This window comes from Parambassis ranga, chromosome 20 (assembly GCF_900634625.1).
Source record: "Parambassis ranga chromosome 20, fParRan2.1, whole genome shotgun sequence".
NCBI classification, from domain to species: domain Eukaryota; kingdom Metazoa; phylum Chordata; class Actinopteri; family Ambassidae; genus Parambassis; species Parambassis ranga.
In genome coordinates this window covers 227,264-242,891 of record NC_041040.1, presented here as the reverse complement: position 1 = coordinate 242,891, position 15,628 = coordinate 227,264, and the positions used below count along the sequence as shown (strand labels likewise).

The window sequence follows — 15,628 nt, the reverse complement described above, 5'->3', positions numbered from 1 at the left end:
GAAACAAGATATTTTTAAAATAAGGAAGTGGATCCTTATTACTATTAACAAAGTCATTAGCCTCCTGTAGATGGGGTCAGAGTTGTGGTGTGACCTTGCATGGACCACCAGATAAGCAGGGCAAACAACACTGGAACAGTTCGTCTGTACTGACATGCTAATACCCCCCCGAGATATATATATCATATATAACATAATTAATCGTATCCAAGCCTGCACTGAAAGCAAAGAAGCATCTGACCATCACAGCACAACAACACAGAAGCACAACATATTCTTACCTAGGGATGCAAGACTGCAACCAAACTGACCTACACAAATTTGGATTGCATGAGAAAGAGAAAAATCACAGAAGCATGCGGGAAGATAAAGAAAACCTCTTCTTAAATTTATACTTCTCTGGATTTAAGGCAAATTAGCACATGCACTGCAGCACTGAAATTTCCTGGACATCACCTGGTCACAGCAGACATTAAATAGACTTTCTCCAGCCAGCTCCCTCATACAACAGTGATTGAGCCCACATGTCAACATAGCCAAACCCATACTGGGAAAAAAGGACTTCTGTACTTCTTAGAAACGTCGTCATATTTACTGCATGTGTTAAAAGTCTGTCAGTGTCTACCAGTGTTGTAACTGCCTAAATATTTGCACTGATGCTACAGTGTATCTGTTGGGTTTTCTGAGACAATACCCTCTGTTTAATGTAACTTCTCTCTGTCAAGCTTGGCCCACTCCACTGTCTCCACCCAACCCTACCCTCAAGCACATTCACCTCAGTGGAGAGTTGTGCCATAAAGCGAGGCCTGCCATTCTTCTTTTCCCAATGCGGGAAACATTACGGTGACATTTTCTCCCCACTGTGGCATAGTTGGGGGTTTTAACATTGGACCCCTACCTGGCAGAGATGAGGAGGAACAAGCAGAATCAGCTGACAGGTTGAGAGGAGACCCCCGGTGAGAATGTACCACAGTGGGCTCTGCTGCTCTGCAGCTGGGGTCTGTGTGTGGCTGCTGTTGGGACTCAGCTTGAACGGTTGGAAGACAGAGTTGGGACTGGGGATGGAGTGGCAGTTGGCTCTGGAGTTGATCGTGATGGACCTCAGATTGGGGTATTACAGAGGGGTTGGATGAGGGTATTGATACAGTGATGCATGGCTCCGGCCTCCCAGATGTTCCAGACGGAAGCCTCTTTACCTGAAAGAAAAACAAATCAGAGTGAAGCAGGTTGTCTGTGTGTGTCCACATAATCCCTTCATGTTAATGTCATTAGTAGTTATGTTCATATTCTTCCATTGCATCACCACTGTTTGTCAGAAAACAACATGTGTGTGTGATTACATTGCAGGTGTTAGTGATCAAACTGCTGACATAGCTAACTATTAGGATTTGTCTTAGTGTGCCATAAAATGATTCAATTAATTCAATTAATGTGACAAGAATATTGCACATCCCATTGTGTTACAAATACGCAAAGATGCACAAAAACATCCCTCAGGAGTCAACTGCAGTCAACAGTAATGTTAATGCAGTAATACGAACAACATGTCACAGTCAAAGGACAAATAAAGAAGCAAACCCAAGACAGAGAGCTTTGTTCTGGCTTTTAATTCAATTAAGATGTTTACTAATCTAATCAATGCATCAGCTCGAATGCATCCGGAATTGCTGGGTAAAGATGTGGTTCTTGTTTGCTCTCTGGGGCCAATTTCCAATTCCTTTGTAAAAAAAAAGCTTTTTATCATACAAAATCCAAAAATCAGACCCCCCCTTCTCTTCAGATCCACCACTCTGCCTCCTAAAGAACAGGAGAGCATCAGAGTGAAGGGGGAAAGATGCACACACTCGCACAAGCATAAGGGTTGATTGTGCACATACCTGCACACAATTATGAATTTTTAATTTATTAAACCGGACGTAGGAATCTTCAAAAGAAACATGCACACGCATGTTTCTTAATAACAGACGCAAACACACACCTGAAAATACAAGTTGCACAGCCAGTGGTCTAGATCAGAGGAGATGAGGGCTTCAATTTTTTTAAACTGGTCCAGTTGTGTGCTCGGCTCCCCCCTGAGCAGTGGAGTTTTGAACCTGGAGTCGATGACATATAACTGGATGTAGTCATAGGTACAACCAAATGCTTTATGGGTGAAGTTCCTCTGACCTAACAAGGGCTTTTAATGTCTCTTTATGCAGGGAATCATAATGCTTTAGTGACCTTGAGGAGCAACGGTTAGCTTGGATATGCAATAAACGCACCTGCCCTGGACCAGACCGAGGCTCGACCCACAAACAGGAAACGCCCCCCAGGCCAGCACAGAGCGGACGTGGCAGCTGTCCCCCGGTAGCGCGATCAGCTGGAAGACTAGAACCGTGGATGGGACGATCTCACAGGCGGCAGGTAAGATCTGCAAAAAGTATAAAGATACACAAAGTCACAGTTTAGGTGAGCACACATGCCTGCAGGCGTATACACTAAACATGCGCACACAACGATACAGAATACACTGTACCTTAGTAAACGCGCATAGACTTGCTCACAGCCAGGAAGCCAATGACAAACAGACACACAGAGGGTAACAAATAGGACTGGAGCCCTCAGGGAGCCATTTAATCTACATCCTAGACTTAAATCCTCCTGTAACTTATTTCCGTTTCTTTTTCGAACCTTCTTAACTGCCATTCTCACCCGTCCAACTCAGCAAATTGCCTAAAAGGAGATGTTTGGTGTGATAAAGTCTGCCAGCATCAAACATAATGTGGAGGAGAGCTGGAGATTGCCGTTGTAGTGTACGAGCTGACAGTTGCTGAATTCGGTGAGGCCACTATCAGTCAAACTGATAATATTAAGGGTGTCTTGCATGAAGCAAAAAAAGTGTTAGCGGTTAGCAGTCTATGGAAAACACATGCATTCTTATTTACCCAGAGAACGGTGGGTTTGCTTAAAAAATGAACCGACAGTGAGGTGCGTGCGACTTCATCCATCATTGCATGGAAATACTTTATCCCTTTATTAAGTCGTAATGGAAAACGCATAGGACTTGTTTTAACACATAAATCATGTGTATCCACTTCACCCCCTGCAAATCTGCTTATGGTATGCACCTGTGCATGATGGGTAGTAGTGTCTGGTGCAGGACATAAATTTATGGCATAATATTACAGATAGACATACTGTACTGTAAAACTAATAATATATTAACTAATATTACATATATATGTATGTATTGTGTGTATGTGTGAAGGGCCTTCCTGCAGACATGTCTGTGTGTATGCAGGCATCCGTGTGTGAGGCTGGATGTTTTTTCTGACATCATCTGACACCGGAGGAGCCTCCTTTAACCATTACAAATATCCGGTTTAATCAAAAACAGGGTTGAGGAAACAAAATAATGACCACCGTTGTGCAACATACACAGCTCAGAGTTAAGTGACTTACAGTCTTTCCTCAATGACCAAAACATAGGACAAAAGATTAAAGGGATAGTTTGGTTTCTTTGAAGTGGGGTAGCATGAGGTGCTTATCGAAAGTCAGCGTGTAACCTGCAGTAAATGGTGGTCAGCATGAAGGCACTTCACTTTAGAGGAGGAATACCACTGCTTTCAGTGTCAGCTGGATAGTTTGTGTCATTGTGTGACAATACACAAAGTTACACAACTGCAGATCAGCAGCAGCCATGTTTTGTGCAGTGGTGTTTGTCTATGGCTTTGTGTCAGTTCTACATCACAAAGAAATGTACAGCTATGATAATATTCTCATTTTAAGTAGCTCAATATAGTTTTGTAGTGACCCTGTCCAAAGCACCACACTATCCCTTTAATGTAGGGACAAGACAGGACCACATGACTCTCCATAGCTCCTACAGTACATTAGAATGTACCTCATTTGATGTAAGACTGTGCAGCACTCTTTCAAGAATTCCCCCTCTGCATATCCAAGACTTCTCCAACTGAACTGCCCTCTTTTTTTGTCTAAATCTAAACCCAGATACACAAAGCAAAGGGTGAATGCAAAAAAAAAGTGGGAGAGAGAGATAGAGAGGGAGGAAAGGAAAGGAAAATAAGCTCCTGGCTTCCTTCTACCATCACTAATTCCTCATTTCCTCTTAGAAGGCAGTGCAAGCACTCCTGAAATCTCACGCTATAGTGTGGGCAAGAGGAGGGAGTGAGAGAGAGAAAACATCCAAGCCAATCCTGGTAGTCTCAGACAAATCTGATCAGCGTTTCCACCACAATCAATGAGGACAACAACAACTGGTTTGTCTATAAAGCTGAGGGTTTGTGGAGGAGAGGAGGGAAGGCAGAGTGACATGAAGCATTTAGCATGCTGTACTTAAACCTTTCTTCTTTTTTTTTACCTCTGAATCAGATCTCAGGTCTGTATTCAGTTGAAGCCAGCTTTTACCCCATCCTTTATGCTTGATGGGAGCTGGAGACAATATCATCATGGTGCTCTGGTTCAGTGAATACGCCCACCAGTGCATTGACAGTGTCCACATGTGCTAAATGCTCCAGCTAGGCCTTTAGAGTTGCCATCAGAAGAAACCCTTTCTGACTGGATGGGATCAGAGGGACACTGAATTTAGGTGGCTGCTGTTTTAAGGTTTTTGCTTGTGAATCTTTTGTGCTGCGCACAAACCAAAGTGTTCTAATCCACTGGTCAATATCGACCATCCAGAATAAGTATGTGGGTTTTTCAGATTAGTGGAGCGTCTATAGAAAATGCCTCCCTTCATATCAAAAGGTTTAAGAGAGTGGTTGTGAAATGTGCATAGATTTTATCTAATGTACCGGTAATCTGGTGTATGTGTGTGTGTGTGTGTGTGTGTGTTGGTTCATCAAAAGAACCAAATGTGAAAACATATTTAGTCTTCTATTATGCAATGGGAATGGTGGTTAAGATTTCTTTTATTTATAGAACTCTTCAAAAATATTATATTCTAGTCATTTCTGCATAACTTTTCTATTTTTCCTTTCATCCTCCGTCCTTGACGGCAGCTCAGGCTGCATCATAGATGCAGAAAGAAATATGGAGGAGAAGCTAAATGTTTCACAGCATTTGTACTTTCATTCCAATAAAACATTACTTCCTTATATAAATGAATAATTGATCTTGGCTTTGATTTACATGCATGTATTAAATGTCATGTTTGAGAAGTTGTTGTTTTATTCATATGGAGACCCCCCCAGAGGAAAACCTAGAGGCTGTGTGTGTGTGTGGCGTATCTTCATATGCTGCCTTGTACAGTAATATAACTTCTCATAACCCTTCCTGCATGCAAACTGCCTCACCGTCACTGCAGCTAATGAAAATCTGAAAGCCAAAGAAAAACACTTAAAATGGACAGTTGTGTAATTTTTGCAACATCTTTTTTACACATTCTTTTTATAGAGAAGCAGGTATTAATATGGGAAATTATTATTATTGTCTTGATTTACATATCATATGTTTGAAAACAAAATATTCATATTTTCTTTTAATAACTTTCATCCTTCCATTAATAATTGTGTCAGTTGCTTTTCTTGCATGCCATCGCTTAAACAAGCCAAAATGAACGGTACCATGAAAAGGTGCTGATTAATGTGCAGGTCGGTGTCGTAGAAACGGCCTCTGTGTTCAGTCGGCTCGGTTGATACAGTCCAAGTTTGCTGCTTTTTCCTGCCAAAGCAGGCCAGAGCTGGACCTCCGAGGCGGCTGTGAAGGCCCACACTGACGGTATACAGACCCTTAGGAAGCTTGTCTCTGGTGGATCTTAGGCAACGCACACACACCTCCACAGGCTGGGGGGGCTTCCTCTGCTCCCCCTATAAAAAAAACACAGAATGTATGGCATACGTTTTGTGTGAATGCTACTTTTCTGCCACTCAAAAATTATGCTACAGTTTAACATCTCTTATAAAGTTCAGGTTTGCAAATAAATATAGCCAACATGCAGTTGTTTGCTGATCCTGCTATGTCAGTTAGCTGGATGTTACAGTTTACTACTAAAACATTTACATTTACAGCAGACATGTCAATATTCATTCAGCGTCTAAGACAAACAACAGTGTGTCTTATGTAAAGACCTTTGTAAACACTACTGTAATGGATATGTAAATAAAGTTTATTTATGTAATAAATAAAGTTTACTTAGTTACTTATCACTCCCACTATACATCATTGCTGTTGAGGTTGTTCCATTCATGCCCCAGTAGGACAAGAAAACCAAGAGACAGTTTTTACTTAAACTATTTTACCTGCCTGTATAATGTTTCAGTTTTAGACTTTTGCATCATATTTTCTACTTGAATATCACAGGAACACATTCTGTACAGGTGGACTGACCTCTTAACACAATCTGATTAAAGATAAATACAAAGGGGTCTTTAAGGAAGACCTGCTCCAGAGTGCACGCAACCAGAGACCAGTGCTATGGTTCTCCTTTCAGCAGGATAATGACCTGAAGCAAACAAACAAGGAAATGCTAGAGTCCCTTTGGGACAAGTCTCTGACTTTCCTTGAGCGGTCCAGCCGGGCCACACTTAAACTTTACAGGACATCTGTTGAGTGAACTCAAGATGGCAGTTGGTTCAGTGTGCAGAATCAAGCCTTATACATACCAAAAAGGCTCCATACTAAATTAATTTAAAAAAATAATAACTTTCCATACTAAATTAATTTAAAAAAAAAAATCAAACATCTTATTCATTGTGTCATGATTGTATATTTATTGTAGATTGGACACCTGATTGTAACACTGTATATTCGACGGAATCTCTGTGGAAGCATCCATCCGTTCAGGGGTTAAGGCCTTTAGGCCTTGCTCATGGTCATATCAGCATTCCCTGTTATCAAACTTAGTTTCAGATGGAGGTTTCAAAATGCCAGCCTTCTGGTAGTGAGATTATCCCACTAACCTCCAGGCTACATCAGCCCACTTGTTGTTTATGTGCTTGTTTGCTTTGGTGACATGTGCCTTGTTTAAGGGCTTAAGATGAGTAATAGACGAGACAGTTTGTATGAAGCATAATCAGAGAACAATGTGAAGACATATTCAGCTGTTTGTCCCCGATGGCATCTGCTGAACACCACTGAATGAACAGTCAGTGTGGTTTGAACAGAGCCGCTTGATCTTCGTTACCTCTAAACTTTGGCCAGTGTTTTAGCTGCTCCACACTTTAGCAGCAAACAGGTGTCAGATGGATGGCAGTGGCCAAAGATGTGGCGTAGTGATCATAGTCTTTATCGGTGCTATCAGATGCTGTTGCAAGTGGAGACATTAATGGTTATCTAAGTTGCATCTTCTAATTTCTATTTATTTTATGTGCTCAAATGTACAGCATGTTAACCAGTTCCCGAGGGCATATGCTGAGTGTCTAGCAATTAAAGCCCTCAGTTCCAATCAATGATGTGGTAGCACTGTGGGGCTACTGTGTGCACTCAGTAACACATATGTGCGCTGTATTTCATTGTTTGTCTTACAGTACAGTGCTGTCTGCACTGCACCTGTGACTGTCCCTATAAGCTTTGGAAAGATTTCACACACACACACACACACACATCCATCCATTCACCCAGCAATGCCCCTTTTACTCTGCCAGGCTGCGAGGAGGGGAGGTGTGTGCTGAGCCCTGCAGTAATGCCCCTCAATCTCCCCACTGTGAGCATCTTTGCATACCAAAACAACCAAAACAATTTAGGCAGTAGTGAAATTAGTATAATTGGTGGCAAAGCGGTTTAGCCCACACATCTCACATTTTGGGAGGAGGCCCCCTCCAAAACCCCCACACTGGAATGAGATGTATGCATGCAGACGAGAAAGGAAGAGGAGGAGGAGAAAGGAGAATACAGCGGCAAAGAAACAGAAAATAATAGCATCACACCGGTGTCCAATTTGCACTATGTATGTCTTTAAGAGGTATCGTCATTATCTGGCCCACATGCGTGCACTGGCTCCATAAGAGACAGTCAAGGCAGCAAGGCAAAGGTAAAAGGTGAAGTGAGCCAATTTTCCATATCAGAGGTGGTTTGTTTGCCCCGAGCCTGAGTTGTGCCTAAAGTGCCATAACATTACAGCACTCCTACAGATGAGATCAAAGGCTCCAGTGAGGGATCCTCCGTGGTTTTTTGCTGGCAAGCGGCCGTCCCTTTCGCAGAAATATCTTTTCAGGGCTTTCCACACATTGACTGATCACACAAAATGCACTCTTAATAGAGACAGGAAATGCCACATACAAAAACTTCCTTTCTTTCTAAGTATGGGCTAATATTCAGAGATTAAGCTTTCTCGTTAATTATTTTCATTTTAATTAGTAAATCTTAATTAACAATGAACATTTACCCTTAAAATTTTTTGGCTTCGGAATGAAGGAGGGGGGTGAAGAAAGGAGAGAATAAATATGACAATCTTTTTGGGACCTCCGGGCAGGATTACTGATGCAGGCTGCCTTAGTTATTAAACACGTTCTAAATTAAATGCCTCCATGAATTTTGCACAGAAATATATTTTCATAGTTTTGCATGCCAAATGTGACATTTTATATTTCAGATTCATCTCGCTGCAGTAATTTTAGGGAAATGTCATATAAACAAAGATTTTGTCATTTACCAAAGGAAATTACTATGCGTGGCAGGTTTGGCCATTGCTTTCTCTCTTTCTCTCATTCCCTCTCCCCGCTTTGCCCCCTATTCTGCCTGTGCTAGTTGTTTCAAGTCAGCAAGCCATAAAAAATCTTTATCTCAGTGAAACACAGCAATTTGGGAGATAATCGAATGGTGACTGGGGGGCACAAACGCCAGTCTGAGGAATTATACCACAATCTCCCCTGCATTTACAACCTTCCTCAAAGCCAGTTGTCACCCTGGAAGGAAAGCCCCCGACTGAAGATTCATTACATCTTTAAGCCAGCACGGTGGCATGGCAGCCTCATCCCCACATGCAACACAACAGCACACTCCTCCCACAGCTGGTGATGCTACCGCTAAAGCTGCAGCCCCTTCTCTCTTTCCTACTTTTTTTTTTCTTTCCAGTCTCTTTCTTCCCCCATTTTTTTTTCATCTCAAGTCCCCTTTTTCCTCCTACTTATATTCCCACCATCCATACAAATTCAGTTTTTTTTATTCTCTGAAAAGAATAATGTGAGTGGATAGTTAGCACATTCCATAGGGAAGCCTTGTACCCAGGCTTCTATAGTGCCCTCGTGTTCCTCTGTGTAGGCATGTACAGTAGGAGTGGATCTGAAATAAATAAGGGATATCATTTTCCCATTCATTACAGGATTTCACATAATTACATCATTTGACTGTTTTTTGTGATTTGTAAACACCTCGGGATCAATATCTCCTGTGACACCACCCTTTCACAGATTAAGGGGTATGTCACTTCCTGTTTACCGTGCATGCTCTCTGTGTGCTACAGTCCACAGTCACACAGCAGCTAACAGATCTTACCTGCCACAGGGGCCGTGATGCTGCAGAGGAGGATTCTGGGAGTTCTGTCATCTGGCTGTATTTGGCCATCGCTTCTTCTTGGCCTTCCCCCAGCGCTCTGAGTGACGGGCTTTCAGCGTTGCTGCTGCTGCTGCTGCTACGTGCACAAACACAGACACACATGTGTATGACACACACATACACAGAAGGCTAACCCTGTTAACAGCCACCTGCATTTTGGACCCTCAGTTGTTCCACTCCGTAGCCAACAGCAGCTCAATCTAATAACACCACAACACTTTCCACTGGGTCTCTCTCTCTCTCTCTCGCTCTCGCGCTGTCTTTCTTCTCGCTCTCTCTCTCTCTCTCTCTCTGTCTCTCCCTGCCTTTCAATCTTATCAGTGGTAATGTAATAAGCGTTTGCTTCGCTCTGTCTCCTCGCCACCTCTCTTAATTCCTCAAAATAAAGCAATATCACAGGGGCCCTGGCCTGCCTGTGACTGGGGATAAGATGCTTGTAAAAGGAAGGATAATTCAGCAAATAAATGCTCTGCATCAAAGGCAGACACTGGATCTTTCTTTCCTTTCTCTCCCTCACTCCTTCCTCTCTGTTTGCTTATCAAAAGTATTACATGTGCTTTCATCAGTTCACAACAAGGCACAATGTGTTTCCTAATGCAATTACTCAACCTCCATTAAATCAGAAACAGTGAAAACAAATGAATTACACATTTGTTACAAAAACCACAAGTCAGCTCCACGTCTCCGTCTCTCTTTTTCTTTTTTTTTTCTTTCTTTCAGAGGCGTAGGGAGAGAAAAAGAGAAATAATTTCTCATTCAATTTCAGGCAGATGTAGCCCTAGGTGATGCATAGAAAGTCTCCCATGTCTAATAGCCACCCACCATTGATATCAGAAGGAATTTACAGGGTTCAAGGCTGTCGAGAGGAGGTCATCTCGCTAAACTCCAAACCACATTCATCTGACAGGGCTGGTGTCCGACTACCACCCACCCATAATGCAACCCAATGCAAGACAAGACACTGATGTGTGCAGTAGGTTCTTGATTTTATCATGTCAGCCTGGCATGGTAGTCCATAATTACTAAAAACTTAAACATGTTAAGCTGATTGCCTGTGGGGGGCCTCCCGCTCCAAGATGTGATGTGTGATCTCCGACTAAAGTGGATATAGACTAAGAATTGATGCACCTCCAAGCCCAATGACATGGACAGATTCCTGTGCCCCGGAGCCATACTACCCACAATGCAATGCCTGCCGACAGGAGAAGCCATGCAGAGGACATATAAATTACATGGCTGCCTGACCGTCAGTGGGCATACAAATGCTTTTCACACAATTAATGATTACAGTCATGTGACATCAATTTTACATACAGAGAGAGAGAGAAATATGAAAATGGGCTGGACTTACGGCTGGAGCAGCGTGTTCACCCTGGGCTGTGGTATTACAGCCTCATCATGGTCTCTTTGTGAAATGGGCTCCTTTGAAATATTAAAGTGGATATGTTAACAAACACACTTAACGTGTTAGCCATTAAAATTATCAGCTAATTGACATTTTAATTCAAACATTCCAAATAATAATGTAAAACATTAATTTCTGCAAAATATTAGTGACAGATTTTTGAAGCTAAGTGCTTAAGCATTAAGAATTTGTCACATGAAATGGTCTATAAGCAGCATTTAGTCCCCATGTTATTGCCTGAAGGTAAGTTACGGCAACTAGAAAGCAGCATACAGTATAAATACAGCACTCAGGCCTTTACCTTATCATCACCAGTGAAGAAGGCCATTAGTCTTTTCTTTCTGTTTGCCCACTCGCTCCTCTTCAGGGGTCCCTTCTGAGGCACTTGCTAAAAATATGTGTAAATATACACACATGCACAATTTCTTTGGATGCAGCTTTTATGAAACAGTGCAGTGCACCATAATGGCAGAATTAAGCACAAGGAGCAACTGTAATGCAATCTGCAGGCAATCGATACTGAGCCAGACCCTAAAGACATGTAGCGTTTGATGAGTATTTCTGCCGGTTTTTTTACATTCAGTCAGCACATTCACACTCCTCCATTCAGACACATTGACACTGCTAAGTGACAGCGTCTCGCCCTGTAGAGGCTTTGTGCAGCAGAATAGAGAAAGAAGAAAAACGCTATTATTTTTAAAATAGATGTGAAATCTCTGGTGGATAATGTGCTTTCAATGGGAGGGTGGGTGTGGAAACAGTAGGAGAGTGCATACATATTATGGTAGAATAAGATAACACCGATCCCAATACTGATACAGTACACAGCAGACGCCACTGATTATCCAGTAAAGGGAAGATGAGTCAACTGTTGCTGTGACTTCCAATAGACAGTGAGACATTGTTGAACCATTTTTTTTTTGCAATTACATTTACTTTCTATTCACGTAATTAGATACTCCTACTCTCTTTTCAAGTGAGATTAGAACTAAAAATAAAGTGGATAGAAGTTCTGCTTACATTTGAGCTAATGTTTGTGTTTCTTTCTATCCTGATTTGCCGGCACAATGGTCCTTGTATCCACTCCCATTTCTCTTCTTCTGACTGATGGAATACAAACACTTGTTTTGAAAAAAAAAAAAAAAAGCTTCAGATCTAGTCCACAAAATCCCTTCTCCCTATAGTTAAATAACATGTAGTCATGCTCTATTTATTTCTGAAAGAACATGCAGAGAAGCAATGAAATTCAGCTTCTATCAGAAACAAGATATGCATAATAATACACAACAGAGATGAAAGACAGAACAGAGCCACCCCCATAAATAAATTAATTGTGTGTGCCTATTATACAGTATGTCGCCTAGGATATGGAATTGTAGCTATTGATCTAGATAATTTTAGTTGCGGATGAGTGACTAATCTGACCTCTGAAACACCTCGAATGCATATTTACATACATTATATAAAATCATTTGAATAAAGGTAGAAGAAGCTGACATACAAACATGCATGTGAACAGACAGAAACAGCTAAATGTACATGCGCACACTCTGTGTCCATTAGCCAAGCGACTGATACACAGCATAATGGACATGGCTGATGTGCTGGTGAATATGGGATGATGACACAGATATTCCTCTTTGTAGCCCTGACCTGCTGCAGTGAAAGGCTGCCAAGCGTGATCATGTCAGGCCGCACGCGCTCCCTCAGCTGCTGGGCGTAGTGGGGGATCACCTCCTCAGCTGTCTTCACTGCAAGAAATAACATACCGCTAATGTATTTAACAGCTAACAAATAGTTAACATTTACCATAGCGCTACAGCATTATGGATCATGCCGTGTTATGTGTATGACTGTGGTCATTTCACCACAAATATGTTAAAATAAATTAAAAATTGTTGAGAATTTAAAAAATGCAAAACATCCTCAAATTATTATTTTGTTGCTTTAACCTCTATTATACATTATTTATGCACAAAAAAATATATTTTCTACTCTTTACTGTTTTAAACTAACATGGTGTATTAGAACAAACTGCTGCTACACATCATACATCAAAACAAATGAAAGTACAACATTACTTTTTACAGTGCTTTCTCTGCCCATTACTGTCCGCCCTGCTTCCAGTCCATCCTCTCCTCCCAGCCCAGCCTGGGTTTTGGCAATGGTGTGGGCCTGGGAGGGCCCGGAGCCCGAGGCATCGCCACCACTGTGGAGCAGCAGTCGCCGCTGAAGCACCAGATCACCCGCCTTCACCTTCAACACCTCCTCATCCCTGGAGGCTAGCAGCGTACCTGGAGAGATACGCATCAGTGGGCATGAATACTCACACACACACACACTTGCACACGACACACACACAACTGAATCTGCACTCATAAACATTGGCACATGTATCCACATACTGATGGATGGGTATACTTAGCACATCCAGGAACAGACACACACTCATGGAGATGTTTATGTTCATACTGACATTATGGAAGACACTAAGACAGCGCTGCAGTTCAAAGAAGGATGACATTAGGAAGGACCGCCGTTGTTTATTCAAGTGAAGTCTGCGGGTTTATTTTTAACTGAAAACATCTCATCTAAGACTTTTGTTAATGACATAAACATGCAGAGTGAATGGTGAACTGGTATTGCAGAAGTGAACACAACCGTACGCTGAAAGAAGTTTTGCAACATGTGAAGTAGTTTCAGGTTGGTAGCTTAGAATCTGTCCCCGAATGCAAAGAAGCGTCATCCACAGCAGCTTGTTGTTGTGTGTCTTTTCAGTTTTGCCAGGCATCCTCGTTGGTAGAAAGCACGGGCCATTCTTTGAGAATGTTGTGCGCATTCAACGTGTGCAGTCCAACATGTGCAACAGCCAAAGCTGTTATCACTGCCTAATGCCTTTCACTGGGAAGCTGATATCAATGCTTAACGCCTTACAGAAAACCAGAATGAATTGAATGCCAGTTTTGTGGTTTTTCATCTGCAAGCTGAAGCAAAAGGAATTTATCGAGATAAAAAGGAGGAAGTGAAGATCTTACACAGACAGACAGACAGACTGGATTTCTGCAGGAATAATTTTTTTCTTAGAAGAAATATCTACAACACTGGCCACTGTCCATTTCATTAATACATGCTCTTTCTTGTGAAATGTGTATGGTGCTTTGTGGCTGGCTGTAAAAGCAAAAACAAAAGCCCCGAGAAGCAGTCACAGAGTGTCAGGATCAGAACTGATGTACACCCAGCCGGTACTGCAGCTGCAAAGAAGACGTGCAGCCTACACCGGTGGGAGGCATCCATACAACTGCATAAGGTGATTGTCTTGAAGTCTATTGTAGCTAAGTCACTACAGTTGGACTCCAGCACAGAAGTACAAGCTCCCTCTCTTTCTCTCTTTCTCTCTCTTTCTCCATTTTTTTTCTGTCTCTCAGCCTTTTGCATGGAGCAACTGTTAATCCAAGATCCTCTTTACTTTCTCTGTGGGATTTCATGAACATTCCAAGACAATGGAAGGGGCTGCTAATCTCGGTGGTACAGCTAAATCCAGAACAATGACAAAATAATACCAGCCAGATAAATTCTACCGTGCTGAAGCGGGCCTAAGCCCATCACTTGTGCGCTGGAATTACAAGAAAGATGTGCGTCGTGTCAACAGGATCTGGAACGACTGTCTTCACTTGGAACAATGCTAAGCTTAAACCATCTGAGTGTTTCCCTTGGACGGCTACATATTTAAATGAAACTGAGCTAATGAGAAAAGGCACGCCTACTGTGAGACAATGGCTGTGCTTGGAAAGCACTGACTACTGGTGGGGTACCAGTTCTAGTTTATTCTTTGTTCCATGTTAAATTGCTGCTTTCAGTGAGAAAAGAAGTTGCATCTTATTTTTGTCTCTGTTTATTATATCTGAGGATTGAGACTGTAGTGTTTAGTGAGAACTTTGATAACTTTAGTGAGTTTTAAAATGTTTTTTTGTTAAGTTGCTAATTAAAACCAGAGACTGGAGAATCAGTGCTACTATATCTCTACTAAAATATTACATTTAGTGCTATTTGTCCATCTAGATGTGTCTAGTGTGAGAAATCACACTATTTATTGCAGTGTAGAGGGAAATAAAATCACATAATGATAAGATGTCATTGAAAAATATATTTAGTGTAATGCAAAAGTTTCAAAAGTCTGCTATTTTTTGATTATTAGAACTCCAGTAATGCAGGGATACATACCAGGTATGTCTATAAAGGTGTCATCCTCCTCCAGCATGGCAGCCATTCTTTCATATAGTCTGTTTTCATCAGTGCTCCATACTGCTGTGAAGCAAAAACAATTATAAAATGAATACAGTGCTACAAAATTACTTTCTACTTATCAGACGAGCCAATCTAAACCACATCCGAACACGCAGACCAGAGATATTAGCCGTGGCTGGAAAAGGGTGAAAATCAAGTGTATGTAGGGAAGTAATGAAATAGGAGCATTAACGTGCCTGTTAGCTGGCCTGTCATCATGTGATGAGATTTGATTTGGTGAATCCTTTGATATTACACGGCAGTGATATCCAAAAGATACAGGTGAAATGGCTTCTCCATTAATAGCCAGGTTTCATTATAACATGCATATTACTTGGCTCCCAGGAGCTCGCTTTTAATAGGCCTACCTTGAGAAGGGGGGCCGCAAACTATTGATGTGGCTCTGCGTGTGTCATTTGACAAGGGAGAGAAAACGCCACGGTGGAA

The 15,628-nt window shown here is 41.8% G+C and overlaps 1 protein-coding gene across 1 annotated transcript in view; it reads right to left on the bottom strand.

Moving 5' to 3' along the window:
• Nucleotides 1-15,628, bottom strand: part of ofcc1 (orofacial cleft 1 candidate 1) — a 67,245-nt gene that overhangs the window by 41,496 nt on the left and 10,121 nt on the right. Inside the window, exons 6-15 of the mRNA XM_028433384.1 lie at nt 15,119-15,202; nt 12,979-13,191; nt 12,551-12,648; nt 11,199-11,285; nt 10,844-10,914; nt 9,433-9,553; nt 5,565-5,807; nt 2,262-2,410; nt 1,979-2,093; nt 899-1,196 (exon numbers count right to left, since the gene is read on the bottom strand). Coding sequence (XP_028289185.1) covers nt 899-1,196; nt 1,979-2,093; nt 2,262-2,410; nt 5,565-5,807; nt 9,433-9,553; nt 10,844-10,914; nt 11,199-11,285; nt 12,551-12,648; nt 12,979-13,191; nt 15,119-15,202 — 1,479 coding nt within the window. The remainder of the gene's footprint in view (nt 1-898; nt 1,197-1,978; nt 2,094-2,261; nt 2,411-5,564; nt 5,808-9,432; nt 9,554-10,843; nt 10,915-11,198; nt 11,286-12,550; nt 12,649-12,978; nt 13,192-15,118; nt 15,203-15,628) is intronic.